The sequence below is a fragment of the Mesocricetus auratus genome, unplaced genomic scaffold (genome assembly GCF_017639785.1).
Source record: "Mesocricetus auratus isolate SY011 unplaced genomic scaffold, BCM_Maur_2.0 Super-Scaffold_100004, whole genome shotgun sequence".
Lineage (NCBI taxonomy): Eukaryota > Metazoa > Chordata > Mammalia > Rodentia > Cricetidae > Mesocricetus > Mesocricetus auratus.
In genome coordinates this window covers 58,533,208-58,560,623 of record NW_024429189.1, presented here as the reverse complement: position 1 = coordinate 58,560,623, position 27,416 = coordinate 58,533,208, and the positions used below count along the sequence as shown (strand labels likewise).

At 44.1% G+C, this 27,416-nt stretch overlaps 2 protein-coding genes across 13 annotated transcripts in view; both read right to left on the bottom strand.

The window, feature by feature from the left end:
* Positions 1–21,573, bottom strand: part of Agbl2 (AGBL carboxypeptidase 2) — a 39,190-nt gene extending 17,617 nt beyond the window's left edge. For 4 of the 11 annotated variants that reach the window (XM_040745736.1, XM_040745739.1, XM_040745743.1 and 1 more), the window contains exons 1-11: positions 21,510–21,572; positions 20,969–21,173; positions 20,701–20,805; positions 20,224–20,287; positions 17,266–17,400; positions 14,047–14,100; positions 12,451–12,636; positions 9,472–9,579; positions 5,173–5,326; positions 2,336–3,118; positions 314–470 (exon numbers count right to left, since the gene is read on the bottom strand). In XM_040745736.1, coding sequence (XP_040601670.1) covers positions 314–470; positions 2,336–3,118; positions 5,173–5,326; positions 9,472–9,579; positions 12,451–12,636; positions 14,047–14,100; positions 17,266–17,400; positions 20,224–20,287; positions 20,701–20,736 — 1,677 coding nt within the window. In that variant the 5' untranslated portion in view covers positions 20,737–20,805; positions 20,969–21,173; positions 21,510–21,572. Of the gene's footprint in view, positions 1–313; positions 471–2,335; positions 3,119–5,172; positions 5,327–9,471; positions 9,580–12,450; positions 12,637–14,046; positions 14,101–17,265; positions 17,401–20,223; positions 20,288–20,700; positions 20,806–20,968; positions 21,174–21,442; positions 21,465–21,509 lie in introns of those variants that run through there. The other 7 variants (XM_040745738.1, XM_040745741.1, XM_040745745.1 and 4 more) reach the window with 6 other exon arrangements.
* A 2,295-nt stretch (positions 21,574–23,868) lies between these two features.
* The window catches only part of Fnbp4 (formin binding protein 4), a 34,044-nt gene continuing 30,496 nt past the window's right edge, over positions 23,869–27,416 (bottom strand). For both annotated transcript variants that reach the window (XM_040745734.1, XM_040745735.1), the window contains exons 16-17: positions 25,021–25,178; positions 23,869–24,818 (exon numbers count right to left, since the gene is read on the bottom strand). In XM_040745734.1, the coding sequence (XP_040601668.1) occupies positions 24,728–24,818; positions 25,021–25,178 (249 nt within the window). In that variant the 3' untranslated portion in view covers positions 23,869–24,727. The remainder of the gene's footprint in view (positions 24,819–25,020; positions 25,179–27,416) is intronic.

The window sequence follows — 27,416 nt, the reverse complement described above, 5'->3', positions numbered from 1 at the left end:
TGTGTGACTGGTGCTCTTAGAGATCAGAAGAAGGCATCAGATCCCCTAGAACTGGAGTTACAGATGGCTGAGGTCACCACATAAGAGCTGGGAATTGAACCTGGATCTTCTATAAGGACAACAGGTAGTCTTAACCACTGAGCCAATTCTCCAGTCCCTGGTCTAGCAATTCTTAAGGCACATCTTAATTCTTGACACCTAGGTTCCCGGGATTCACTAAGGATAATAGCATTAAACGTGATGAGCCAAATAAGACACTTCATCTAGGAAATATGCTTTGTTCCTCTGTCTCAAACTGAAGGCACATGCTTACCTTATCTGGTGCATTTTTGCTCAACATTAAAGGGAAGACACGCTCATGAAGCCAATGCTTACGACTGTTGCTGTTACAGCCATACAGGAAGATATTGTTCTTGCGGCTGTGACCATGGAAATCACAATACAAGAGAACCTCTCTTTCTTCCAGGAGTCTATTGAGGAACAAAGGATGTAGTGGACATCCAAACTCATAAGAGATTAAATCACTTGCCTACCTATGGTCACAGACTTAGTCAATAGTAAAACCAGTTCTCACATGTTGGCCAAAAGCCTGAGCCCAACCCTTCTCCTATCTGTTCGCACAGGTGTGGTTAGAATTATACCATCATATCTTATCTGCTGTGTCCACCTCCAGTGGAATGGCCGCTCTTTTAAGATGGGCGCTACTATCCGATAGCTTCAAGCTACTTTCACACAGGCTCAAAAGTGCAGGCTAATTTATTACTTTATCTTCTTTAGAAGCAACTTTTGATGATATTAGGGGACTCAGATCCTGGAATCAGATAGCCTGTGTCCAAATACCTACCCTGTTGATGAGCTTGAAACCTTGTTTAAGTTTTTTAACAAGTTTTGGAACTCAATTTCCTTATTGCATGCCACAGTGGATAGTGACCGTATGTAATCTCATAGGGTTAATGGGGATATTAAATGGAGCAAAGTGTAAAGTACTGATCATAGTATCTGTTACTTCCTACTTGAGCACTGTTAACTTCTTTTTTTTTTTTTTTTTTTGGTTTTATGAGACAGGGTTTCTCTGTATTGTTTTGGAAGCACTATTAACTTCTTTATGACTGCAGTTTTATATGAATAGTAAAACTTCCCTGACCTTTTCCATCCAAGTGTTTTATTTAAAAAATGAAACGCCGCCAGGCGTTGGTGGCGCACGCCTTTAATCCCAGCACTCGGGAGGCAGAGGCAGGTAGATCTCTGTGAGTTCGAGGCCAGCCTGGTCTACAGAGTAAGTTCCAGGACAGCCAGGGCTGTTACACAGAGAAACCCTGTCTCAAAAAACAAACAAACAAACAAACAAAAAACAAAACAAAAAGGGGGGGCTGGAGAGATGGCTCGGTGTCGTACAACACGAGTGGCTCTGCCCAAGGACCTGAGTTCAGTTCCCAGCACCCACATGGGCAGCTCCCAACCGCCTCTACACAAGCACCTGTACACACTTACACACATATACACAAATTTCTTCTTTAAAGAAGAAACAACTGAGTCCAGCATGACAGCACAAGGCTTTAATCCCAACAGAGGGAGGCCAGTCTGGTCTACATTGTGAATTAATTCCATGACAGTCTCTGCATCAAAACAAACAGGAAATAAGTGGGCTGGAGAGATGGCTCAGTCGGTAAAGTGCTTGCTATGCAAACATGGGGACTGAGCTCAGATTTCCAGTTCCCATATAAATGCTGAATGTGGTGGCGATTGTCTAGAACCTCAACATGGAGAGGATGAGTGGAGATACACAGAACCCTGGGACTTGCTAGCCAGCCAGTCCAGCCGAAACAGGCAGCTCTAGGTTCAGTGAGAGATCCTGTTTCAAAACTAAGATGACACTGAGACTATAGCTCAGTGACAGAGTGCTTGCCTAGCATGTGGTAAGCCTTAAGTTCAATTCCAGAGAGGTGAGGGACAAGGAAATGGTTGATTTGACAGGACCGGGCCACTCGAGCGAGCATGTGGCTCCGGCAGACCTTTCTTTCCCTTCTCCCCAACTCCCTCTGCCTTGCTAAAAACCATTAGCTTACACTCCTAAAGCAAGCTACCACTGTGGCTACCCAGGGTCTGAAAGGGAGCCCCTGTTGTGTGTGGGGTCTCCTTCAGATAAGTTGATACATGCTCCATTTTCTATTAAAGATCTAATAAGATTTAAAGAACTGAAAATTAACCCACAGTCCAAGACTCTCCAAAGCCATACCAGACTCCTAAAACAGGAGACAAGACTGTCCTCCTTATAGATAGAGTAGCTGGCATGAAGGTCACAGCATTCACAAAATTATCAACAAAGAGCTCTCACCTTTTGATCATATTCTTGGCGTACCAAATGCAAGGGAAAGAGTCCTTAAGAACAGTTTTATAATGCCTGTTCAAGTCCCTTCCAGCCAACGAACACCGGTAATTCCCCACAATCACGCCATCTGGGTTTAACATGGGAATCACCTTGAAGACAAAGATGTCCCTGAGGAGCTGGGCGTCTGGGGAGTTGCTAAGGATGAAGTCCAAGAAGCCTTTCATGATCCAGGAGCCATTACTTTCTCCAGGGTGGACTCTGGCACTCAGCACCACCGCTTTCTTTGCGGCTGCCTCCTGAGGGGTCCTGGATGGATTGGTGATGGTGAGCAAGTAGACGGTGTTCCCCGCTAGGCTCCTGCACAGAGCTCGGAGCTTGCAAAACTGAGACTGGATGGGGTTGTTTGCAATTGACAAGAGATAGCACTGCAAGTCAGTGTAAGTGTAGGGGTAAAAGTGGGCGAAGAAGCAAGTGTCCTGGTCATGAGGAAACTGAACGGTCCAGGTGAGGCAGTACAAGGGCTGCTGCCCATCATCCGTGGTGTTCTTGTAGTACTTGATCTCCTGGCCTTCTCTTCTCCAGCCTATGTTGTAGGTGATGGCATCCAACTGAGAGTACATAAGAGGTTTCATCCCTACTGCATAAAGGCTCTTGGGCTTCAGCAAGTTGACAATGGTGAAGCGGTAGGTGACGTCTTTTCTGGTATTCTGAACCCTAAAGTAAAACCACTGGGTGTGTTTGTCTGTATAGAGGTCAGTTCGCAAGGTGAGTTCATACTCATAGATGCCTCTGTAATGAAAAAAAAAACACTTCTTCAACCTCAAATCCTCCCCCTCAAAGCAAGTCTGGAAAGTACTGTGGCGTCTTATAAAAACAGACTGATCACAACTGCCTCCACAGCAAACGCTTCTCTGTTGGTTTACCCTCTTCTCCAAGGCACATAAGAAAACAGGTGAGACCAGCAAAGGAAAACTGTGTTTGGGATTGATCGAGAAGGCAGTCTCCAGTCTCACTTCGTGCTGGGTGTGGTGCTACACACCTACAATCCAAGCACTTGGGAGGCTGAGGCCGAGGGATAAAAATTTCCAAGCCTGCCTGGACTATACAACGAATTTTAGGCTAGCTTGAGTTATCTAGGCTTTTTGAGGTTACGGAAACCTTGTTTCAAAAAGCAAAACAAACAAACAAATTCATTGCTGCATGGATGTTTGGCGGCTCTATTAACTTCTTGGTACCTTTCTGGAAGGTCTACTAGCAGTCTGTAACCCCTGCTGTGTGTTTCCCTGAGACACATTGGGACAGTGCCCTCTCCTGACTGCTTGCTAACTCCATCTTACAGATGAAATCACATTTGTGAAAACTATTAAACCTCAGTGTTATCTTTTTTCTGGTCATCCATTCTTTGAAGATGAGAAGGCATCGCTGGAAAATATTCACTTTGCTTAAAGGGAGCAAGATATTGGGGTTGGCATGACCTGAGTTCAATCCCCAGAGCTCACATGGTGAGAGACCCAGAACTCACATGGGAGGAGAGAATCGAACCCTGCAAGCTGTCCTCTGACCTACACAAATACTCACGCACACACGCATGGTTGTGCAGTGTACCGCGTGTGCGCTCTCCTCTCCAAAAGAGAAATGTTTTTTGAAAAGGGAGAGACTAGGCATAGTCATGCACACCTATAATCCTAGCATTTGGAGCCTGAAGCAGGAGGACTGTATAGTTAAGACCAATCTCAGAGCTACAGCAAATCCGGTCCCCAAAATCAAAGAAGTAGAGATGGAAAATGAATTCATGAAAGGAAATGTACATTGCAAGAAAAAAAAGATATTCACTCATAATTAAGAAAATGATATTGAAGTAAGTAGTTGGGCCACCAGTGGTGGACTATGCCTTTAGTCCCAACACTTGAGACCAGCCTGGTCTATAGAGTGAGTTCCAGGACAGCCAGGGATACACAGAGAAACCCTGTCTTGGGGGAAAAAAAGAAAGAAAAAAAAAAGAAGTGATCAGGGGTGTAGCATAGTGGTAGGTCATGTGCTTAGTATGTGTTAGGCACTGGGTTCATTTTAAAATTTTCTCTAGATTTATTTATATGCATGAAAGTTATGCCTGAATGTATCTGTGTACATACACCACAAGCATAGCTGGTAGCTGTGAAGGTAGGAAGAGGGGGTTCAGATCCCCTGGAAATGAAGCTGTGGATGTTTGTGAGCAACCATATGGGTGCCGGGAACCGAACCCAGGTTTTCTGCAAGGGCAACAAGTGCTCCTAACTGCTGAGTCATCATTCCAGCCCCTGGGCTTGGTTGGTTTGTGCTTGTTTTGGGACAGGGTCTCTCTATATAGGCCCGGAACTCACTAGTATTGAACCCAGGTTGTCTGGCATGAGAGGCAAGTGACTTTACCCAGAGTCATCTTGCTGGTTCCACTGATACAACTTTTAAGTGAGCTTTTTTTTTCTTTTGTAAGCAGAGTAATTTAGTGTTTTATTCTGGGGGAAAATTAGCCGTAATTATGACATTCTTCCTCGTCTACTTAATAACGTTTTCTACAACCTCTCTCTTGCAAGCATTCTGGATGCCTGAAATCATTTCTTTTTTTTTTTTTTTTTTTTTTTTTTTTGGTTTTTTTTCGAGACAGGGTTTCTCTGTATTGTTTTGGAGGCTGTCCTGGAACTAGCTCTGTAGACCAGGCTGGCCTCGAACTCACAGAGATCCGCCTGCCTCTGCCTCCCGAGTGCTGGGATTAAAGGCGTGCGCCACCAACGCCCGGCCCTGAAATCATTTCTAAAGACAACTCTCAGCCTCCAGTCAGCACCTTTGAGAAACACCTAGTTACTCACACTCTGACAGCTTTCTGCAGATTCCCACTTTCAAACCTCGATTCAAACAATAGAGTATTATCTTCCGGCCCTTGCAATGTAACAGCAAGTTCCTTGATAATTCCTCGTTTGCCTCCTATTCTGGAACTGGTGAAGTAGGCACCTTCTGTGGGGACTGCAGAGGAGAAAGATATGATTAGGCTTCGTTCCACTCAGAATTCATTCACTCAGCAACTCTTCACTGAGTCCTACCATCCCTATACATTTTCAATGGATCACTTACTGTCTTTACTGGGACCTTTAATTTTATTTATGTTAGATGGGTTTTTTTTGGGAGGGGGTGTTCGAGACAGGGTTTCTCTGTGTAGCTGTGGAGCCTGTCCTGGAACTAGCTCTTGTAGACCAGGCTGGTCTTGAACTCACAGATATCTTCCTGCCTTTGCCTCCCGAGTGCTGGGATTAAAGGCATGCGCCACCACCACCTGGCTCATTTGGTTATTTATTTATTTATTTATTTTGGTTTTTCGAGACAGGGTTTCTCTGTGGCTTTGGAGGCTGTCCTGGAACTCACTTGGTAGTCCAGGCTGGTCTCGAACTCACAGAGATCCGCCTGCCTCTGCCTCCCGAGTGCTGGGATTAAAGGCGTGTGCCACCAATGCCCGGCTCATTTGGTTATTTTTTGAGACAGGGTTTCTCTGTGCAACAGCCCTAGCCGTCCTAGAACTTGCTTTGTAGACTAGAGATCCGCCTGAGTGCTGGGGTTAAAGGCACGTGCCACCACCGCCCTGGCACTCTGAAGTCTTTTATATTTTTGGTTGTGAGCCTAGCCTTTAACGGCTGATCCATCTCTCCAGCCATCTGAAGTCTTTTAGATGGTTTAGAGTGCAGCCTTTTGCCTCAGTACTTCCCTTGGCATTGCACATACTGCTTGTCTCCATCTAAATCCTGATTTTAAAGGATGCTGATAAAAACCACTATCCTAGCTCCCTGGAATTCTGGAGGAGGCTAAGGTAGGAGGGCTGCCAGGCCACACAGCAAAACTATCCAAATGTCAAAACCACCAACCCTGACATCCTAAATGTTTGAAATGGAATGGAAACAGTGTTCTGGCTGTTCTCTAGAGAGGATCTGAAAACATCTGCAATCTTATTCTACAAAGCATTTAAACAGGATCTATCAATTTTAAAAAAGATAATGGAAAATAAGGTATATCACACACAGAATAAATGAAGATAGAAGTTTGACAAGAATTGGCATGGGTGAGCTTGCCTAGAGGAGATTCAAAATGTCAGTCAGTGATTAGTGAAAAAAAAGTATGGTGAGCACTTCATCTCAGACAAAGCTATGGGACTGCTCTGGTCCAAGATGAGATTTGGTTCCCAGTGCCCACATTATGAACACATAGCCTCCTGCAACTCTACTTCCAGTGGATCTAGGCACTTCTTCTGGTGTCTGAGAACACGCCACTCACATATACACAGGCACATACCTACACACAGATAGACATAATTCAAACTAAAAATGTACTTGAGCACTATCCATTAACTTTTTCAAAGCATAAAACAAAGCTATAGCAAGAAGTGAGCCTTCAGAGCCGGGCATTGGTGGCCCACGCCTTTAATCCCAGCACTCAGGAGGCAGAGGCAGGAGGATCTCTGTGAGTTCGAGGCCAGGCTGGCCTACCAGAGTGAGTTCCAGGACAGCCTCCAAAACAATACAGAGAAACCCTGTCTCGAAAAACCAAAAAAAAAAAAAGAAGTGAGCCTTCAGAAAACGTAGGTAGGACACTGAAATGGTTCAGTGGGAAGAGATGCTTGCCACCAAGCCTGATGACTGAGTTTGATTCCAAGGGTTCCATAGTGAAAGCAGGGTACCAACTCTTACAGGCTGCTCTCTAATCTCTAAATGTGTGCTGTGGTACCCCTGCTCCCCCAAATAAACAAGCATAATTTTAAAAATTAGGTTATTTATACTCCTTCCTAATTCCTGGAATAATAATAAATTGTTAAGGAAAAATTTCATGGCTTTTTGGACAAATTCAGTGAAGTATTACATCATCAAATTCAGTGAGAGTATTACATCATCAATTTTTAAAAGAAAAAATTTTTTTTGGTTTTTTGAGACAGGGTTTCTCTGTATTGTTTTGGAGGCTGTCCTGGAACTCGATCTGTAGGCCAGGCTGGCCTCTAACTTACAGAGATCTGCCTTTCTCTGCCTCCCGAGTGCTGGGATTAAAGGTGTGCGCCATCACCGCCCTGCTAAGAAAATTCTTTTGAGACAGAGTCTCTCTGTGTAGCCCTGGCTGGCCTGAAAGTTGCTACATCGACTAGGCGGACCTCAACTCACAGAAATCGCCTGTTCTGCCCCTGCTGGCATTAAAGGCAAGCGCCACACCAGGCCCGACCTCTTGATTTTCTTTTGCTGTTTTTTGAGCCAGGGTCTCACCAGTTCAGGCTGGCTTGGACCTCCATATAACAGAGGATATACTCGAGTGTCTGATGCCCCTGCTTCTGTCCACTCTGCTGCTGCGATGGAGGCCAGGGTGCTGAGCAAGCACTTTCCCAGCTGAGCTCTATTCCCAGCCCAGCAGCCTCAAGTTTTGCAGTTACTGTTGAAAAGGTACTTAGATTCTCATAGTTTCAAAGATTTCTCTTTGTCCACAGCACTGTTAGTATCCTGTTCTGAAGACCAACTTTATCATCTCTCTTTGATATTTTTAACTTGTTGAAAATTTATTTTTTTAAATTTGTCAATGACTTTGTAATTTAAGCAATTATTAATAGTCATAAGATACTTAATAAAATCCTGCATTTCTTATGAAGATCACAAAGGTAAACAATTTTTTACTATACTTTCATCATATTTATATATAGTATTATAATGTTCATTATATATTTCAAACTGCTAAGATACTGCTATCAAATATGTTGATCCTGGAGCATTAACCAAACAACAGTGTTTGACTTTTTAAAAAAAAATTTTATTCACGTGTGTATGTATGTCACATATGTGCAAGTACCCATGGAGACCAGAAGTGGGTGATCGATTCCCTGGAGCTGGAGTTACAGGAGGCTGTGAGCCACCCACTGTGGATGATGACAACCCCACCGAGGTCCTCTGGAAGAGGAGCAAGTGCTCTTACTGCTGAGTGGTCTCTCCGGCCTCAAGGATATATGCATTATTTAATTACACAATCATACATATGTGTGTATGTAAGTATGTATGCATGTAGCTCTGGCTGGCCTGGAATTCTCTATGTAAACCAGGCTGGACTTGAACTCATAGAGCTCTACCTATCTCAAAAACAAAAACAAACACAAACAAATAAACCCCTAAAAATTTAAAAATAAACAAGAATTATTGAAGGGCTGGAAAGAGGGCTCAGCAAGATTCAACTTCCAGTACCTCCGCAGTATCTCAAAATTACCTGTAACTCCAGCTTCAGGAGATTTGATGCGCCCTCTTGTGGCCCCCACTGTCACTGCACGCATGTGGTGCACAGACATGTATGCAGGGGAAAAAATCCTGCACATAAAGTAGTATTTAAAAGTAATTAAAAATGAACTATTGGTTGGATGGTGGTGGCACACGCCTTTAATCCCAGAACTCAAGGGGGAGGCAGAAGCAGGCAGAGATCTGTGAGTTCAAGGTAGCCTGGTGTACAGAGGGAGTTCCAGGGTAGTCAGTGCTATACAGAGAAACCTTGTCTGGAAAATGAATCAACAAACAATAAATAAATAATAAAATAAATAAGTAAACTACTGAAAATGTACGGCTGATCAGTCATAACTGTCCAGGTTTCCACACAGGTCAAAATAGACTTTTATCATTAAGGGGACAATTTTAAAAATCATGACTAGGGCCGGTGGGATGATTCGGAAAGTAAAAGAACTTGTCATCAAGCCTGACAACCTGGGCTCAAACCCTGGGCTCCACAAGGTAGAAGGTCAGAGAGATTTTCAGAACTTGTCCTCTGACTTTACCTGTGTGTGTTGTGGTGTGTCTTTTCCCATGAAATATACCCCCCTTATTTATACAAAAATAATTGTTTAAAAAAGATAGATACAAAGTCACGTTTAGGGCTGGCAAGATGGCTTAGTGGGTACGGGGCTTGCTGTGTTAGCCTGATGACATGGGTTCTCTCCTGGGAACCCCCATAACGTGTCGGCTGTCCTCCGACTTTCAAACTTGCATCACGGCCCGCAAGCGCACAGACACAGAAAGACATTTTTGGAAATTAAAACCCCTTCTATTGTACATACTAAGTGTACTGTAGCTTTATCATAGTTAATCACTCACTGTCCAGTGCAATGACAATACCTGAATCTAACTGGTAAACAGCCGTGCCTTGCTCTTCTCCCACAATCTCCGGTACCTTTTCGTCTCCTGTAGGCTGGTAGAAATACTCTGGTTGAGGTGGAACCCATTCTGAAAGAAGATTATTTTCAAGAGTACAGAATAAGAAATGATGTACAGGGTGCAATCACAATTAACATGAAATCACAACTACTTAAATGATTGATGCTGCTCAGTCCAACCTAATTCTCGTTCCAAGTTTCCAGCCTGTTGATAAATTGTCATGCTTTTCTCTGTAACGACTATGGGCAGATGCTGAGAAGCAGCCTGAGCCTAGCATGCACCGGACCTGGCTGTGACCACAGCGCTTCATATGGATACAGTAAAAATCATAAATTTAAAGTGGGGCAGGCAGAGGGAGAGGGATCTGAGGATAGCTTCCAGGAGTTTGTTCTCATCTTCTGTGTGCTTAAGGCAGTGTCCCCTGTTTCTTCTCTTGGACTATGTATTCAAGGCTAACTGGGTCTCAAGCTTTCAAACAATCTGTCTCCATCTCCTAGGAGTGCTGGGATTACAGGTGTCTGCTACCATATCTACCTTTTTCATAGATTCTGGGAGTTCAAACTCTGTTTATCAGGCTTGTTTGGTTAGCGATCTCCCTGTCCCCCATATCATAAATTTTAAGTAGAAAACTTAAAATATGCCAGAAAGATCAATATAAATGTTTGCAATTTGACCATGTGTTTCCTGGAAGTAAGGGAACTATGGTCAGATGTATGCTTTTATAATTTATGTGTGTGTGTCTGTATGAGTGTGTGCAGGTGCCTCTGGAGGGCATAAGACCCCCATGGAGCTGGAGTTACAGGTAGCTGGGAGCCATCTGATCTGGGGGCTGGAACCTGAACTTGGTTCCTCTGGAGGAGAAGCAAGAGCTCTATGCTGCGTACTTTTATTTCAACTTGACACAAACTAAAGCCATCTGAGAAAATGCCTCCATTAGATCAGGCTGTGGACAAGCCTGTAGGGCATTTTCTTAATTGGTAATTGATGGAGGGGGGGCCTAGCCCCATGTGGATGCTACCATCCTGGGTTGATAGTCCAGGATTCTATAAGAAATCAGGCTGAGCAAGCCATTGAGAGCAAGCCAGTAAGCAGCACCCCTCAATGACCTCTGCATCAGCCCCTGTCTCCAGGTTTCTATCCTGTGCGAGTTTCTGTCCTGACTTCCTTTGATGATGAACATTGATGTATGTAGAAATGTAAGCCGAATAAGCCCTTCCCTCCCCAACTTGCTTTTGGTCATGATGTTTCATCATGGCAACAGTAACCACAATTAAGACAAGCTCTTAACCACTGAGCCATCTCTCCAGCCCTAAAAACACAGTTTCTATTACTATAGAAAAGTACATCCTTTGTTTCAGAGAAAATAAGTTGGCAATTCTGTCTTTTTGTTTGCTTTAGTTCTTTTGAGGCAGGGTCTCTCTACATCACTCTAGATGCCCTGGAACACACTATGCAGTCCAGTCTGGCCTTGAACTCACAGAGATCCACCTGCCTCTGACTCCCCAGTGCTGGGACTGTACCACCACTCTTGGCATTAAAATGTCATTTTAAGTAACAGTCACTGATGAAAGCCATGGACATACAAGGAAAGAACTTAGTAAAAGACAATGCTAATGTTGTCTCTTAAAGGTGGTTAAGGAGTCATGAGGCTTTGTAACTCAGGTGTTTTTTTAACTTTTAGTTGATGAGTATGGGTGTTTTGCCTGCATATCTGCATGCCTTTGTACCATATGTATTCTTGGTGCCCTAGGAGGGTAGAAGAGGGCGTCAGATCTCCTAGAGCTGGAGTCACACTTGTTGTGAACCACCGTGTGGGTGCCGGAAGTTAAACCCAGGTCCTCGGGAAGAGCAGTCAGTTGCTGAGCCAGGTCTGTTTTCCAGGTTGCTGTGTGCAGTATAACAGTCTTGGTTCAACTGTATTTTACCAGTCTTGATATCAGAGATGAAGTCCACAGTGCTAGAACATAGTTTTCCCTGTTTGTACCTTCATTTTGAGCTTGACAGAGATTTGTAGAGGGATGGTAGAGTTGGGGTTTGTTTGTTCATTTGTTTTGTTTTCCTGGTGCTAAAGATGCAACTCAGACCTTTGTTCACTAGCCAGAGCTACATAATGAGACCCTGTATCCAAAAAAAAAAAAAAAAAAAAAAGAAAGAAAGAAAGAAAGAAAGAAAGAAAGAAAACAAGGGAAAAAAAGATGTAAAAGACTGTATACTGAGAGCTTACAGATAGGACCACTTACATCACAAAAAGAGAGTCCACAGGCCAGTGGAGCTCGGTGACAGAACAAAGGCCTGGAAAACAGACTTAAGTACTTAAAAAGTTTGGCCTCTAAGAAACAGTCTTCCCAACCAGGTGTTGTTGGCGTACACCTTTAATCCCAGCAGTCGGGAGGCAGAGGCAGGAGGATCTCTGTGAGTTCAAGACCGGCCTGGTCTACAGAGTGAGTTCCAGGACAGCCTCCAAAACAATACAGAGAAAGCCTGTCTCGAAAAGCAAACAAACAACAACGAAAAGAAGCAGTCTTCCCATTCCTAAAAACAGAAGCATTCTAGTTTATGCTCTAGTGAGTTAACAGGTGGAGACTCTGTCTTGCCTTCTATGTCAGCATGAAAGCCCTTATGCTAAGGGCTGGAGTGCTGGCTCTACTGGCGAAGTGTTAACTGTGCAAGCGTGAGGACTTGAGTTTGATCCCCTGATCATACACCAAGAAGCTAGAAGTGAAGCTGCAAAACACAGAGACAGGTGGATCTGTGGAACTATCTGGCTTCCAGATTCACCTAATTTGTGAGGTGTAGGTCCTAGTGAGAGACACTGTCTTAAAACTCAAGGGAGACAGCTCCTGAGAAATGATATCTGAGACTGATCTCTGGCTTTATATATGTACACTTGCACTAAAGTTAAGATAAAATACCAGGAACACACACACAGAGTCATATTACCAATATGACTAATGTTTTCCTTGATGACCTCACACTCTATTGGCCATCTTGGAGCCTGCAGTGGCCCCCGACTGGAGAAAATTGAGAAGAGCTCTCGGGGTTCTCGAAGACGTGGGTTCACTTCATCCAGGTCATCATAAAGAAGCTGTCTACTCCTAAGAAGTGGCGAACTCAGCATAAGTGAATCTGCCAAGAGGAAGAGGAACTGTGTGAACACTTGTTTTTCACCTTGAGGGCTTTACTGCTCTTCTACAGTAACTAGATAATTTTTTTTTTTTGGTTTTACGAGACAGGGTTTCTCTGTATTGTTTTGGAGGCTGTCGGTCCAGCCCGGCCTCGAACTCACAGAGATCCGCCTGCCTCTGCCTCCCGAGTGCTGGGACTAAAGGCGTGCACCACCACCGCCCGGCTGTAGTGCACAGTTTTAATCTCAGTGCTCAGGAGGCCCAAGGCAGGTAGATCTCTGTGAGTTCAAGGCCAGCCTGGTCTACAGAGTGAGTTCTAAGATAGCTTCCAAAACAATACAGAGAAACCCTGCCTCAAAAAGCAAAATCAAAAGCAAAACAAAACAAAAAGACAGACAGTAAGAAACAAAGAGAGAGAGGAAGAAAGGAAAGAAAAAATGAAAAAAGAATTCCCAAGTACTGGTAATTCCCAGTAACTGGGAATTACCAATTTCCAGTTGGTGAACTGTTTGCTGTGCAAGGATGAGGACATGAATTCAGATGCCCAGAACCCATGTAAGAAATAGGCATAAAGGTGCACATCTGTAACTACAGTGTGGGGAGGGTCAGAGGTAGGCAGATCCCTGAAGCTCACTGGCCAGACATTGAGTTCCAGGTTCAGTAAGAAGAACCTTGTCAGGCCGGGCGTTGGTGGCACTCGCCTTTAATCCCAGCACTCGGGAGGCAGAGGCAGGAGGATCTCTGGAGTTCGAGGCCAGCCTGGTCGACAGAGTGAGTTCCAGGACAGCCTCCAAAACAATGCAGAGAAACCCTGTCTAGAAAAACTATAAAAAAAGAAGGGCCTTGTCTCGAAAAATGAGGTTGAGAGGAAAAGATAAAGACATAGAGCATTGACCTCTGGCCTTTAAACATGTACATGTACCCACAAACACATAAATAAGCATATACCATGAAAACACATACATTAAAAAAAGAACTATAGTAGAGGCTGGATAGATGGGCTTAGAGGTTAAGAGCATTGACTGCCCTTCCAGAGGTCCTGAGTTCAATTCCCATCAAACATATGGTGGCTCACAATCATCTATAATGAGATCGGATGCCCTCTTCTGGTATGCAGACAGACATGCAGATAGAATACTGTATATATAATAAATAAATACTTTTAAACAACAACAAAAACTATAGTAGCCAGGCTGTGGTGGCACACACCTTTAATCCCAGCACTTGGCAAGCAGAGGCAGGGGGATCTCTTCGAGTTTGAGGCTAGCCTGGTCTACAAAACAAATTCCAGGATAGCCAGGGCTGTTTCACAGAGAAAGCCTGTCTTGAAAAACAAATAAACAAAAACTAGAGTGAAGCAACTGACAAATTGAATTTCAGGTCTGTGCTGTACTTATCTGAAGCTCAATACCTCGGTTTACAGCGTCTACCTGAGCGTGCCCAGCTGAAGATAAATAGGTAGGCCCTAGAAAGGAAGAAGGAAGCACCATTTGTTTATTTTTTGTCCACTGTCTCACATCTCCTTTTATTTTTTATCCCCATACTGGGCCCCTGAATCTCTATATACACCTTTACTTAATAATTAATGGGTGAGACAATTCACATTTGAAAAGATGGTCAGAGGCTGGAGGGATGGCTCAGGGATTAATCGTGCTTGTTGCTCAGTTATTAAGAGTGCATTCTTGTAGGGTACTGAGGTTCAGTTTCCAACACCAATGGACTGGAGTGCTCACAGCCTCCTGTGACTCCAGCTAGGGGATCCAACTGTTGTCTCAAGGGCACTCATGTGCACATACCTACACAACACACACATACACACACCTTAAAAATAAAATCATTTGGTTTTTTGTTTTTCCAGATAGAGTTTCTTTAGTGACAGCCCTGGCTATCCTGGAACTCTCTCTGTAGACCAGGCTGACCTCCAACTCACAGAGCTCCCCCATCTCTGTTCACCCTCCCTCCAAGTGCTGGGATTAAAGGTGTGTGCTACCACCACCCAGCAAAAGTAAAAATCTTAAAAAGATTTATGTTAGGTATAGTGGAGGAATGCCTTAAATCCCAACATTTGGGAGGCAGAGGAAGGCAAATGTCTGTGAGTTTGAGGCCAGTCTGGTCTACCTAGTAAGTTCCAGGCCAATCAGGGCTACAAGTAAGACACTATCTAAAAAATATATATAATACATATATAGTAGTACATATACACAATCCTGTAATGTACCCAGGCGATAGAAGCAGGAAGGTCAGGGATTCCAAGCCAGCCTAGGCTACATAGCAGGACCATGTCTCAAAAAGTCAAAAAGTTGGGCCTGGCAGTGATGGCACACACCTTTAATCCCAGCACTCAGGAGGCAGAGGCAGGTGGATCTCTATGAGTTTGAAGCCAGACTGGTTTACAAAGTGAGTTCCAGGACAGCCAATGCTATTTATTACACAGAGAAACCCTGTCTTGAAAGACCTAAAAAAAAGGGCTGGAGAAATGACTGCTCTTCCCGAGGACCTGAGTTCAATTTCCAGCAACCACATGTTGGTTCACAATCATCTATAAAGACCAGTGTGGTCTACAGAGTGAGTTCCAGGACAGCCAGGGATGCAGTGAAACCCTGCCCAAGGGTGGTGGGGAAGGAGGGGTGGAGGGATGGAGTGGAGGGTAGGGGGACAGGTGTTTCAAAAGTTGGAGATATAGTTGTTGCATACCATGCACAAGACCCTGAGTTTGAACCATAACTGTGTGTGTCATTTGCCTTACAAAAGTTTTTCAAGATATATATATATATATATATATATATACATATATAAAGATGATCATTGTGTCAAAATCATGAAAAAGGCAGAACCAAGCTAGCCATCAAAAAGGAAGTTAAAAATAATTATGGCACATTACTGAGAAGTAATACCAGCATTATCTTTAAAAAGAGTGAAGTAGACATGGAGCATGTTGGTATACACCTGTGATTCTAGTTTCTTTCAATTTCATCTTTTATTTTGTAAGTGGCATTTATTCCTAAATAGCAATGTTTTTTTTGTTTTTTGAGATAGGATAGGCCAACCTGACCTCAAACTTAGTATGCAATCAAGACTGGTCTGAATTCTTAATTCTCTCTTGTCTCTGCCTCCAGAAAGCTGATTTTATTACAAGCATGTGCCATCACACCCATCCCTAGAAACAATTTAAACTTTTGTTCTAAAAATGATTACTAATTTATTTTATGACTTTTGAATTTGTGACGGTCAAAATAGATTGGAAGCAGATAAGTAGAACAAGAGAAGAAACTGGGAAGTCCATTAGAAAGCCAAGAGGGCAGCTTGAACTGGGAGTAGGGCGAGACTGGCAGAAGGTGCAAAGAAAACAGAAATGGATGGAGGTTTGGATACATTTGTATTGATGGACACATCAAGCAGCAGCATTCCGGCCCTTGGAGATGAGATGCTACCTGCGTTCCTACGAAAAAGTCCTTTTAACCTCCCATCTGTATAGCAATGGAAACCATCACAGGAAACCACAACTGGACACAGAGCAGAGCTCCATGCATTGTGGGGAGCCCACCCCCAAAAGATACATCTACATCTCAGCTCCTGCATCTGTAATTCAGGAAACACTGCTCAAGAGAGTGGGAAGATTGTACAAGCCAGAGTACCAGGATGTCTGCTGGGAAACAGTCTCTCCTAGAAATGGCTGCCTAAACAAGACCCCTGAGCAACGACAACATCAATAGATTTGCTAAGGGGGGGGGGTCTCATCCTTATACAAAGAACTATAGGCAACTAAGGCACAGAGAGGGGATATTAGATATTAGCCTCTCCCAGGAGTGAGCTCCCTAAATGGTCTCCCAATACCAAGGGGTCAGCCCTGAAACAATATACACACAAACAACAAAAAAAAGGGCTCAGCAGGTTGTATTTATACTTATGCATCCATATACATATATAAAGTAACAACAATAATCTAAGAAAACAAGGCTATTAATGTGAGAGTGAGGGAACATGAAAAGAGATGAAGGGAGGGGACTCAGGAGGAGCTGGAGGGAGTTAAGGGAAGGGGTAAAGTGATAAAATTGTATCCTAATTAAAGTGTGTAACATTGCTTTAGTTTAAGTTCACTGGAATTGCTTCCCTCTACTCTTATGCAAAGCTCCTTAATCAGTCACCCTCAACAATAGTAACTCAATGTGAAAAATGGGTTCTCTTCATGAGGTCCTAACAGATGTTCAAAAAACTGGAGGAGAAAAACCCAAAATGACAGAATTCTAATTTAAATCTATAATCCAAGTCAATTTAGAGCACATTTGGAGCTGGAGAGATGGCTCAGAAGGTAAAGCCTTGATAGTCTGAGTTTGATTCCCAGAACAAAAATGGTGGATGAGAAAGTCAACTCCCACAAACTTAACCTCTACATGATATGTTTATGGTAGGTCTATACACACAGACTACATGAAAAATAAATAACCCAACAACAGCCCCTTCAAAAAAACCAAAACGAACCAAATATCAAAACAAACAAACAAAAAACCAGGAGTCTGGATCGGTTGGTTCCTTTGCGTCTCCCACATTTGGTCATGTTCTCTTAGGTTCCTGGGGTTTTCAAGGTAGCCAGGTTCTGGGTGTGGGTAGGTAGGCTCAAGAGGTTACTCACATAGAAACGTCTCAGTTTCCAAGGTGTCCGAGATCAAATCATCTTTCTCTCCAAAAGAGCCATTCAACATGTACCGAGGGCTAGTCTTCCAAACACGATGGTGAGTAGCAGAATTTGGTAGATTGCTTTTTTGGGCTAAGAGTAAGTAGTGTAGGATGGCTCAGTATCTCTAGTGCTGAAGTCAATATAAAAAATTCCCAACCACTCAACCCATGGCTTTTTTGTTTTGTTTTGTTTTTGTTTTGTTTTGTTTTGTTTTTTTTGAGACAGGGTTTCTCTGTGGCTTTGGAGGCCATCCTGGAACTCGCTCTGACGACCAGGCTGGCCTGGAACTCACAGAAATCCTCCTGCCTCTGCCTCCCGAGTGCTAGAAATAAAGGCGTGCACCACCAATGCCCGGCTCAAACCATGACTTTTATTACCACTGTCCATCATAGGGTTTTATAGTAACACATCCCATTTTTAAAAGATCTCTTACAATCCAATTTATGCAAAGTGAGAATAATTATTCCCATTTGACAAGAGAGGAAAGAGAGTAGAGAATAACACCATAGTATAATGGTGGTTTTATAATGGTATTTAGAAGGCAGAAAAACTCAGCGGCTCTAAAAGCTGCTAAGAGAGCCAAAGCTAAGTGAAGGCAGGTACCAGAGTGGGAACAAAGTATTGTGCTGTAGGCATAAGTTTCTGTAAAACCAATAGCTCCCCCAAAACCACACAGGCTTATATCAACTATAAATGCTCTGCCAATAGCTCAGGCTTGTTACTAGCTAACTCTTGCATTTAAATTAACCCATATTTCTTATCTATGCTTTGCCACGTGGCTTGGTACCTTTTTTCAGTACGGCCTGCCCATCTTGCTTCTCTCTGCTTTTGCTGGTGACTCCAGACTCTGCCCTTCTTCCCCCCAGCATTCTCAGCTTGGCTCAGCTACTGGCCAGTCACCTTCTTTATTAAACCAATCCAGCAACATATATTCACACAGTGTAAAGGAATATTAACACATCGTACCAAAACCTTTTTTTTTTTTAACTATAGGTCTTACTACGTAGCCCTGGCTGTCTTGGAACTCACTATGTAGACCAGACCAGGATGGCCTCAGACATAGAGATCTGTCTGTCTCTGTCTTCTGAGTGAGATTAAAGGCATTCATTCACCACCACGCCCAGCTTCAAAAGCCTTTCTCTACTAAGGAAATTTATTGAATCTGACAAATTAAAGTTATTTTTTTAAACAAATTAGCAATAAAGTAGAAATTGCTAATAATAATGTTGAACAAGGTTGACAGAATTACAGTCAATATTAAGTTGGCCATAGTGAGGAGACGAAGGTAGGAGAATTACAAGTCTGGAACCAACTAGACTACATGGCAAGACTTTGTCTCAAAAGCCAAGAGTTGTAGATGTAGTTCAGTGGTAGAACAGCTGCCTAATAAGTGCAAGGCGCCAGGCTTGCACCCAAACTGCAAAAATAAAGCTGTATATTGAGGTAGAGACCAGCCTGGGTTACAAATAAGCCTGTCTCAAAAGACAAAAAAATAAACAAAAGTAAAACTCACCTGGCATGGTGGTACATGTCTTTAGTTCCAGAACTCGGGAGGCAGAGGCAGGCAGTGCCCGTCTACAAAAGTGAGTTCCAGGACAGCCAGGGCTGTTGCACAGAAAAACACTGTCTCAAAACACCAAAACCAAACAAAATGTCACACTAGGAAATTAATTGGCTGACAAGATGGCTCAGGAAGGAAAGGTAGTAGCTGGAGAGCCCGAGGACCTGAGTTGGATCCTTGAGGATGAAGTTGGAAGAAGAGAACCAATTCCTGTAGGTGGGTTCTTTTTTGGAACTCATTCTGTAGAGCAGGCTAGACTTGAACTCAGAGATCTGCCTGCCTTTGTCTCACAAGTCCTGGGATTAAACATGTGTGCCACTAGGCCCTGCTGGTCCTGGGTTCTGTAAGAAAGCTTTGGAGGTAGAGGCAAGAGGACTTCAGCTTTGTCTACCTAGTAAATTACAGGTCAGCCAGGGTACATGGCAAGATGTTGTCTTAAAAAACCAAACAGGTGGAGAGATGGCCCAGAAGTTTTAAGAGTGCTTACTGCTCATTCAGAGAACTCAAAACTCAAACTGGTTTTCATCACCTACATGATGGTTCAAGGTGCTGGGCATTGAATGTAGCCCCTGGGTAATGTTAAACAAGTGTTCTACCACTGAGCTACACCCTTGGTCCCTAATGATTTTCCCCCTAATGAATTTTATTTATTTATTTATTTATTTTTGGTTTTTTCAAGACAGGGTTTCTCTGTGGCTTTGGAGGCTGTCCTGGAACTAGCTTTTGTAGATCAGGCTGGTCTCGAACTCACAGAGATTCGCCTGCCTCTACCTCCCCAGTGCTGGGCTTAAAGGCGTGCGCCACCAACACCAGGCCCCCTAATGATTTTTTAATGTCTAAAACTAATTTTAAAATTTACATAAAGAGGGCTTGAGATGTCCCTTAGCAGAGTACTCACATAGCATCCTGTACTGAACACAGGTCTAATCTCCAGAACCATAAGAAGAGAGAAAAAAAGCAAAGACTCAAGAAAAGACAAGACACTTGAAGAAGAAGGTGAAAGGAAATAACTCTCCGGATATCAAGACTATAAAAGCTAGGCATAGTGGTTGGTGCAAGACGGGACAGTGAGTTCCTTGCCTTCCTGGACTACACAGTGAGGCCATCTAAATAAAAAACTATTTTAATGTCACACGGCTATTGAGAGTTGGTAATTATTGGTGCACCAGTGGAAAATAGGCCAATAAAGAACCTAGAAGAGACATTTGCACTTTTGTATATAGTGAGTCTCTCCCTAGACAGAGGTTCAATAGGGGTAGGAAGTACTTCTCAACTAATTGACTAGAAAATACAGTTCTTCCAGTTAATGCAACAATTCAGCATGGTGAGGCTGGGAAAGAACGAAGCTTTACCTTTAAAGTATCCATAATACTGGAGGTGATGGTGCATAAAATCCTCATAGGGGTCAGGAAGCGTCTGAAAGAAATGACCTTCTCAAGCACAACAACAGAGGACACTGAATTCTTAGCAAAAAGTGCCAAACATGCTTCATAGGCTACAGTAACAAAACAAGCAACCCATGCAAATATTGAACTAATCTATCTTGGGAATCACGATCTCCAACAGGCCTTGGGGTATTAGCTGGTAAGGAGCACACTAGTTATACCAGCACCAGGGAAGGGGAGGTAGGAGGGACAAGTTCATGGCTGGTCGGGGCAATATCGTGAGTTCCGGGCCAGCCTGGGCTACAGAGCAAGGTCATATTACCCATCTTCCTCCCAAAAAGCCAACCAGAAAAGACACTTCCATCTGGACAGCATGCCGCACATTGAACCTTTTGGTTTAGGATTGGGTTTCTGTGAAGTTATTGTTAAGGGGAATGTACCGACCTCCTGCTTTAGGTCTGTTTCCAACGCCGGGAACATGTTACTGCCGCATAGTAAGTATGATGCAGGCGAGTCAGTAGCAGCACCGCACCCGGCTGCAATCTCTGCCTAGTTTCCAAAAGGGTAGCTCATTACACAGAAGCCTCAAATCACAGCAGGAAAAGTGAAAAGAAACCACCAAAGAACACCACATCCGCCGGCCCTGCCCTCCCACACCCGCGTCCGCTTCGGGGACCCCAGCAACCCAGCAGCTGTGGTTCCCAGCGCGCACCTGAGGAGTCGCGCTGCACTGCGTGTCCTCGCGCCTGGTCCTCCAGACTCACCGGGACCCTCGCTGGCCCCATGCTTAGCTTACGCTGAGAAGACGTGCCCGACACCAGGACGCCGCAGAAAGGGGGAAGGAACCGGGTGGGAGGCACGTGCCGGGTCGCCTCAGAGCAGTTGAAAAGGAAAGGTCAAGGGTCGAAAGCAGGGCCCTGGAAACGTCCGGTTCTGAGCGTCCTGCCCCTGAGGTGCGGACCGCGGTGGGGACAGCCCAAGGGAGGGCGAGGCAGAAGTTTCCGCCGGAGCCCGCAGGCCGACCCCGCGCTCCCCAGCTCCCCGCCCCGCAGCGGCCCCTCGGCCAGGGTGGATGCGGCAGGGGCTCCCACACCCGCCGGCCAAGCGCTCCTCAGCGCCCTGCCCTCCACACCCCTACATTCCCCACCCCACCTCTCTGCCCTCCTCACCCCCCTACCTTTCTCACCTCCTGCCCTCCTCACCCCCTTCCTGCCCCGGATCCCGCCTGGGGCAGCCCCAGTCCCTCAGTTCACCTGCGGGAGCTTTCCGCGCGGACCCTGGCAGCCTAGCAACCGGGAGCCAGAAGCGGAAGGAGGGCAGGACCCCGCCCTCAGCCTACGGATGTTGCGAGCCCTGGGATGTCAGGCGATTTGTGTTTCACACACCGATGACTGATTCATCTCTAACTTTACAGACCCAGTCTGGGTGCTGATGAGTACAGTGCCAGGAGCCTTCACCCTCTTTCTAGCTTCTGCAGTAACTTACTTTGTTCAAGGGGCTGAAGCTTCCTTTCCTTTAGGGGTTGAGGGTTGGGAAGGATGGAGCTTTAACCACCAAAGGTTTATTTGAAAAGGGAAAGCAGAGATGAATCCTAGGAATCAGGCTCGTTCTAGTTTACATCATTTCTTCTGCCTTTGATAAATTTAAAGTATCTTCCTTTCCACCTTTTCATCTCCCTCTGTGCGCATGCACACAGATGTCCGGGGAGGCCAGAAGGCTTGGGATCCCCAAGGAGCTAGTTTCCTGCGGTTGTGAGCTGTCTGAAGTAGGGAAAGGGCCGCAAGTTCTTTAAACTCCTGAGTTATCTCTCGGGGAATGCCCCTTTATTTACTTTTCATACTGTGTTTCCGTGTGCAGCATTTGTGTGGACAGGTATAAGGCAAAGGACTGTGTGAAGTCAATTCCTCCCTCCCACCTTTGTGGGTTCCAGAGACTAGCAAGTGCCAGGCAAACAAACCCATTAAACTATCGAACCAGCCCGTTCTTTTTAAAAATTGTTTTTGTGCACATGACTGCAGGGGCCCGCTGAGTTGAGAGGTCTCCCTAGAGCTGGAGTTACAGGCAGTCTCGAGCCCGAAGCAAGTATTGGAAACCAAACCTAGGTCCTCCGGAAGAGCTACAAGTGCTCAGGTGCTGAGCGATCGCTCTGCTCTCTGGCCCCACTGTTACTTTCTGAGTCTTGTTCAAGATGTCCTATTTCTCCCAGCTGGGCGTTGGTGGCGCCCGCCTTTAATCCCAGCACTCGGGAGGCAGAGGCAGGCGGATCTCTGTGAGTTCAAGGCCAGCCTGGTCTAAAGAGCTAGTTACAGGAGAACCTCCAAAGCCACAAAGAAACCATCTCGAAAAACAAACAAAAATAAAGATGTCCTATTTCAAGAGTGAATCTTTTCGTGGCTGGAGATAGGGCGGGGGCAGTGATTAAGAGCACTGGTTTCTCTTCTGAGTTCAACTCTCAGCACTCACATGGCAGCTCAACCATCTATAACTGTACTCCTATAGGATCCATGCCTCTTCTGGTTTGCAGATGTCCATGCAGACAAAACATCCATATACATAAAATAGATCTTTAACAACAAAAAGCGAATTGCCTCATAAAAGTTGGGGCCAGAATCTCTGTTAAGCTACTCAAGCCAGACTTGCAGACTAGAACGTCTTCCTGACTAGTGATGACAAGGGCCAGCTACTGAACACTCCTTATTTGCCTTCTAGTTAGAATGGGGAAAAAAATATACACCAAAAAACAAAGAAATGACGACGGTGAATCACTCAAACCATGCCAAACCTGGCCAATCAGGTCCCTTATGTGCCAGCTGCAGAACAGTAAGGAGGCTGGTGCTCCCCAGCAACTCCTACACACCTGGAGCACTGTAATTGAGACAGAAGCTTTAATAGCGAGTTGGTAATCTTTATTTGTAGAAATGTAACTATGCAAATTACAAAACAACTTTATGTACAAAATGGGCATCTCAACATTAGCACATGATAAATAAAATGTAATACACTGTAATACAAAGTAAAAAAATTAACTGCATAGGAATATACTAGAATAAAATCCAAACTATTGTCTTTGGTTAACTATTGTGATTATAATGTTAAGTATCTATTATTTTCCATAATCAGCTTGGTATTACTTATAAAAAAGCTAGAAAGCACCTTTTCCTCCCAAAATGTTAGCCATTATTACATTGTTCCCAGGACTTAGGTAAATCAAGTAACAGTTATTAGCGAGATGTAAGCTCCAGAAGTTACCCTTGGCGCCATCTTGTTTAGAGGCCTGTCTGTTTTAAACCCATCTCCTCCGACAGTGGTGGCGCACGCCTTTAATCCCAACACTTGGTAGGCAGAGGCAGGCAGATCTGAGTTTGAGGCCAGCCTGGTCTACAGAGTGAGTTCTAGGAGAGGCTCCAAAGCTACAGAGAAACCCTGTCTCGAGGAAAACAAAAAACAAAAACACTGTCTCTCTCATCTCCAAGAGGCTGCTTTTCCCTGATGTTCAAATGTCAGTGTGTGCTCTGTACCATGTTTGGTTAGAACAAGTCAGAATGGACGTACACTAAGTCCTGGTTATGTAACTGTAGGGTAACATGCTTAGTAGAGCAAAAGGATAACCAGTCACAAGTATAAAAAGTTTTATTAGTGCGTATATACAAATTTACAATGTCTGAAACTGGAGAAATACAAACAGCTTTAAGACACAATTTGCTTTTTCTTCAGTTTAAAGTGACCTTTCCTGATTGCGATAATAGAAAGTATACAACAGTGAACTGCTTCTTAAATACCAGAATCTATGGAGAATATACCCACACATAGAAGGAAGGTCGGTTTTTGAAGCGGGTAATACAGTGAAGACAATACACAAAGTGGCTTATTTTACTTACTACCACATACTTAGAGGGGAATTTCTCAAAATCAAGGATCTGAACACCCGCTGCTGCTACTCCTGCTGTATGCAAATATGTGTGCTGTAGGACCTCTGGGAAAGAGTGGCTATCAGCACAGATCTCAACACTTGAGGGGCAGCAGACTCGAGGAGGAGGTCAGAAAGACCCTGATGGTCAAGCAAGGTAGGACACAGCTGCCTTCATAATTGCACTTGTTCTGGAGTAGAGGGGAAGGAGAGCGTCCCACCAGGGACTATACAAGCGTCTAGTGGGCAGGTGAGTCCTCTACAGAGGATCCATGCCCACGACTCACATCACATGCTCCTCAAGACTGGCTCATACCAAACATGCTAAGTTTGCCAGTGTGAAGAGACAGCAGGGCAAAGCAATCCCAATTACGTCATCTTTAGCAAACAGAAAAGTTACACTTCATAAATGGACAAGTTTGTATACACATGTTCTCACCCAGAAATGCATGTTCTTCCTCGTAACATTTACAGTTCATTTGACAACAGTTTAAAACTGGTTAAGACTGAACATAAAACGAAACCAAAAAAAAGTTTTGTTTTTGTTTTTTTTTTAATTTAAAACTATGGGTTGGGAGCCATTTTCCTTCTCTTCAGTCTTGCTCGCCAATCCTCAGGAAGGGCTTCAAAATTAGCATTTCTTTCTGCCATGCCACTGTGGAAACAATTTGCAGATTATTTTTCACTGGAAAGAAAAGACTTTCCAGTCTAAATTTTTTAAGGAAATAAAAACTAACTGAAGCTTGGATCTCACGTCCATTCAAGAAAATGTTTCCATTTTCTCAGCCAAGAAGCCACACATTCTTCATGAAGGACTAGCTCCACATCAGCAAGCACCGGGGACCGCACTCCCTTACCTGACCAGCTGCTGTTGCTTCCACTCCTCGATTCGCTTCTGTGCAGTCGACTCCCGGTCCTCCTCACTGGAGCTCGAGTTGTCTTCCTCATCCAGCTCCCGCTGGATGCTCTGCCACTTCTTCACCAAAGACGGCATTTTGGTTTTACTTTTCTTTGCCTAAAAAAGTTACAGATCAGAGGAATGTAATATATAAACAAGGAAGTAAGTCCTTTACACTGGAGGTCAGGATCTTGTCATGTGACACTGGATGCATCCAAAAAGTTCAGGGCTTACCAGTATCATGAAGTGGCAGAAAGAATGTTCGCTGGTTAATGTTGTGTGTGCAGACAGTGTGGAAAACTGACTTCTGGAATGGCATGGCTGTTGCTCTATTAAACTCACAGCAGCTGACTGAGGACCAAGAGTAGACCTATCAACAACTGCCTGTCATGAGGAGGGCAGGGGCTTTTGAGGTACCACTCTTCTCTGAGGATTTGTACACACAGTTAATGGTTTATGCAGGAGGGAGAAACATTTTGTTTGTTTTTTGAGACAGGGTTTCTCCGTATTGTTTTGGAGGCTGTCCTGGAACTGGCTCTGTAGACCAGGCTGGCCTCCAACTCACAGAGATTTGCCTGCCTCTGCCTCCCAAGTGCTGGAATTAAGGCGTGCGTGTTTTTTTTTTTTTTTTTTTTTTTTGTGGTGGTGAAGGCACTGCTAAAGTGCTCATGCTCCTATAAACTATAAAATTCACTGGGTCATTGTACTAATAATAAAAGAAGCCAGACATGGCAGCAAATGCCTTTAATCCCAGCTTTTGGTACGATGTGTAATATTCCTTTACACTGTGTGAATATATGTTGCTGGATTGGTTTAATAAAGAAGGTGACTGGCCAGTAGCTGAACAGAATAAGTTAGGCGGAAGAGCCAAACTGAGAATGCTGGGGGGAAGAAGGACAGAGTCTGGAGTCACCAGCAAAAGCAGAGAGAAGCAAGATGGGCAGGCCGTACTGAAAAAAGGTACCAAGCCACGTGGCAAAGCATAGATAAGAAATATGGGTTAATTTAAATGCAAGAGTTAGCTAGTAACAAGCCTGAGCTATTGGCAGAGCATTTATAGTTGATATAAGCCTGTGTGGTTTTGGGGGAGCTATTGGTTTTACAGAAACTTATGCCTACAGCACAATACTTTGTTCCCACTCTGGTACCTGCCTTCACTTAGCTTTGGCTCTCTTAGCAGCTTTTAGAGCCGCTGAGTTTTTCTGCCTTCTAAATACCATTATAAAACCACCATTATACTATGGTGTTATTCTCTACTCTCTTTCCTCTCTTGTCAAATGGGAATAATTATTCTCACTTTGCATAAATTGGATTGTAAGAGATCTTTTAAAAATGGGATGTGTTACTATAAAACCCTATGATGGACAGTGGTAATAAAAGTCATGGTTTGAGCCGGGCATTGGTGGTGCACGCCTTAAATCCCTGGTCTACAGAGTGAGTTCCAGGATGGCTTCCTAAGCCACAGAGAAACCCTGTCTCTGAGTTCGAGGATAACCCAGTTTACAGAGTGAGATCCAGGACATGCAGGACTACTAAGAGAAATCCTGTCTTGAAAACAAATAAACAACAACAACAACAACAAAAAGACACGCAAGTAGAATGACAAGTTGGGAGGAGGAAGTAAGTTAGTGGGAGAAGGAATACAAAAAGAGGTAATGGGTATGTGTGAAAATGCTCAAAATACATAAAAGTTTCTTAGAAGAGATGGCTAATTAGTTAAGAGCACTTGCTGTTCTATGGAACTGGGTTCACTTCCTAGCACCCATATCAGGGGCTCATAACCATCCAGTTCCAGGGACTCTGATGCTCTCTGTCTCTGCAGATACCTGTGTATATACACAGGTACACAAACACACACACATAAATAGAAGGAAACAGATAAATCATTTTTAAAGAAGAGCTTAAAAATAATTAACTGGGGAAGGGGAATGGAAGGACAACTCTGCAGTTAACAGCACTGGTTGCTCTTCCAAAGGTCCTGGGTTTGATTACTAGCACCCCAAAAATGGTGGCTTGCTACCACCTGTAATGCCAATTCTAGGGAATGGATACCCTCCTCCTGGCCTCTGTGGGCACCAAGCACAAAGGTAGCACACAGACATAATGTAGGCAAAGCGCACACATTAAAAATGTTGAGGGGGAAAAATGTTGGGGGAAAGGGGTATGAGACAGGATCTCACTATGTAGCTATCAGTTCTGTAACTCACTGTGTAGACCAGACTGGCCTCCATCTCACAGAGATCTGCCTACCTTTGCCTCCAAAGTGCTGCATCACCATTGCCCGGCAATAAATATTTACTAATGATTATCCCTTTAAAAATAAAATGGGCTGGGTGTGGTGGAGCATGCCTTTAA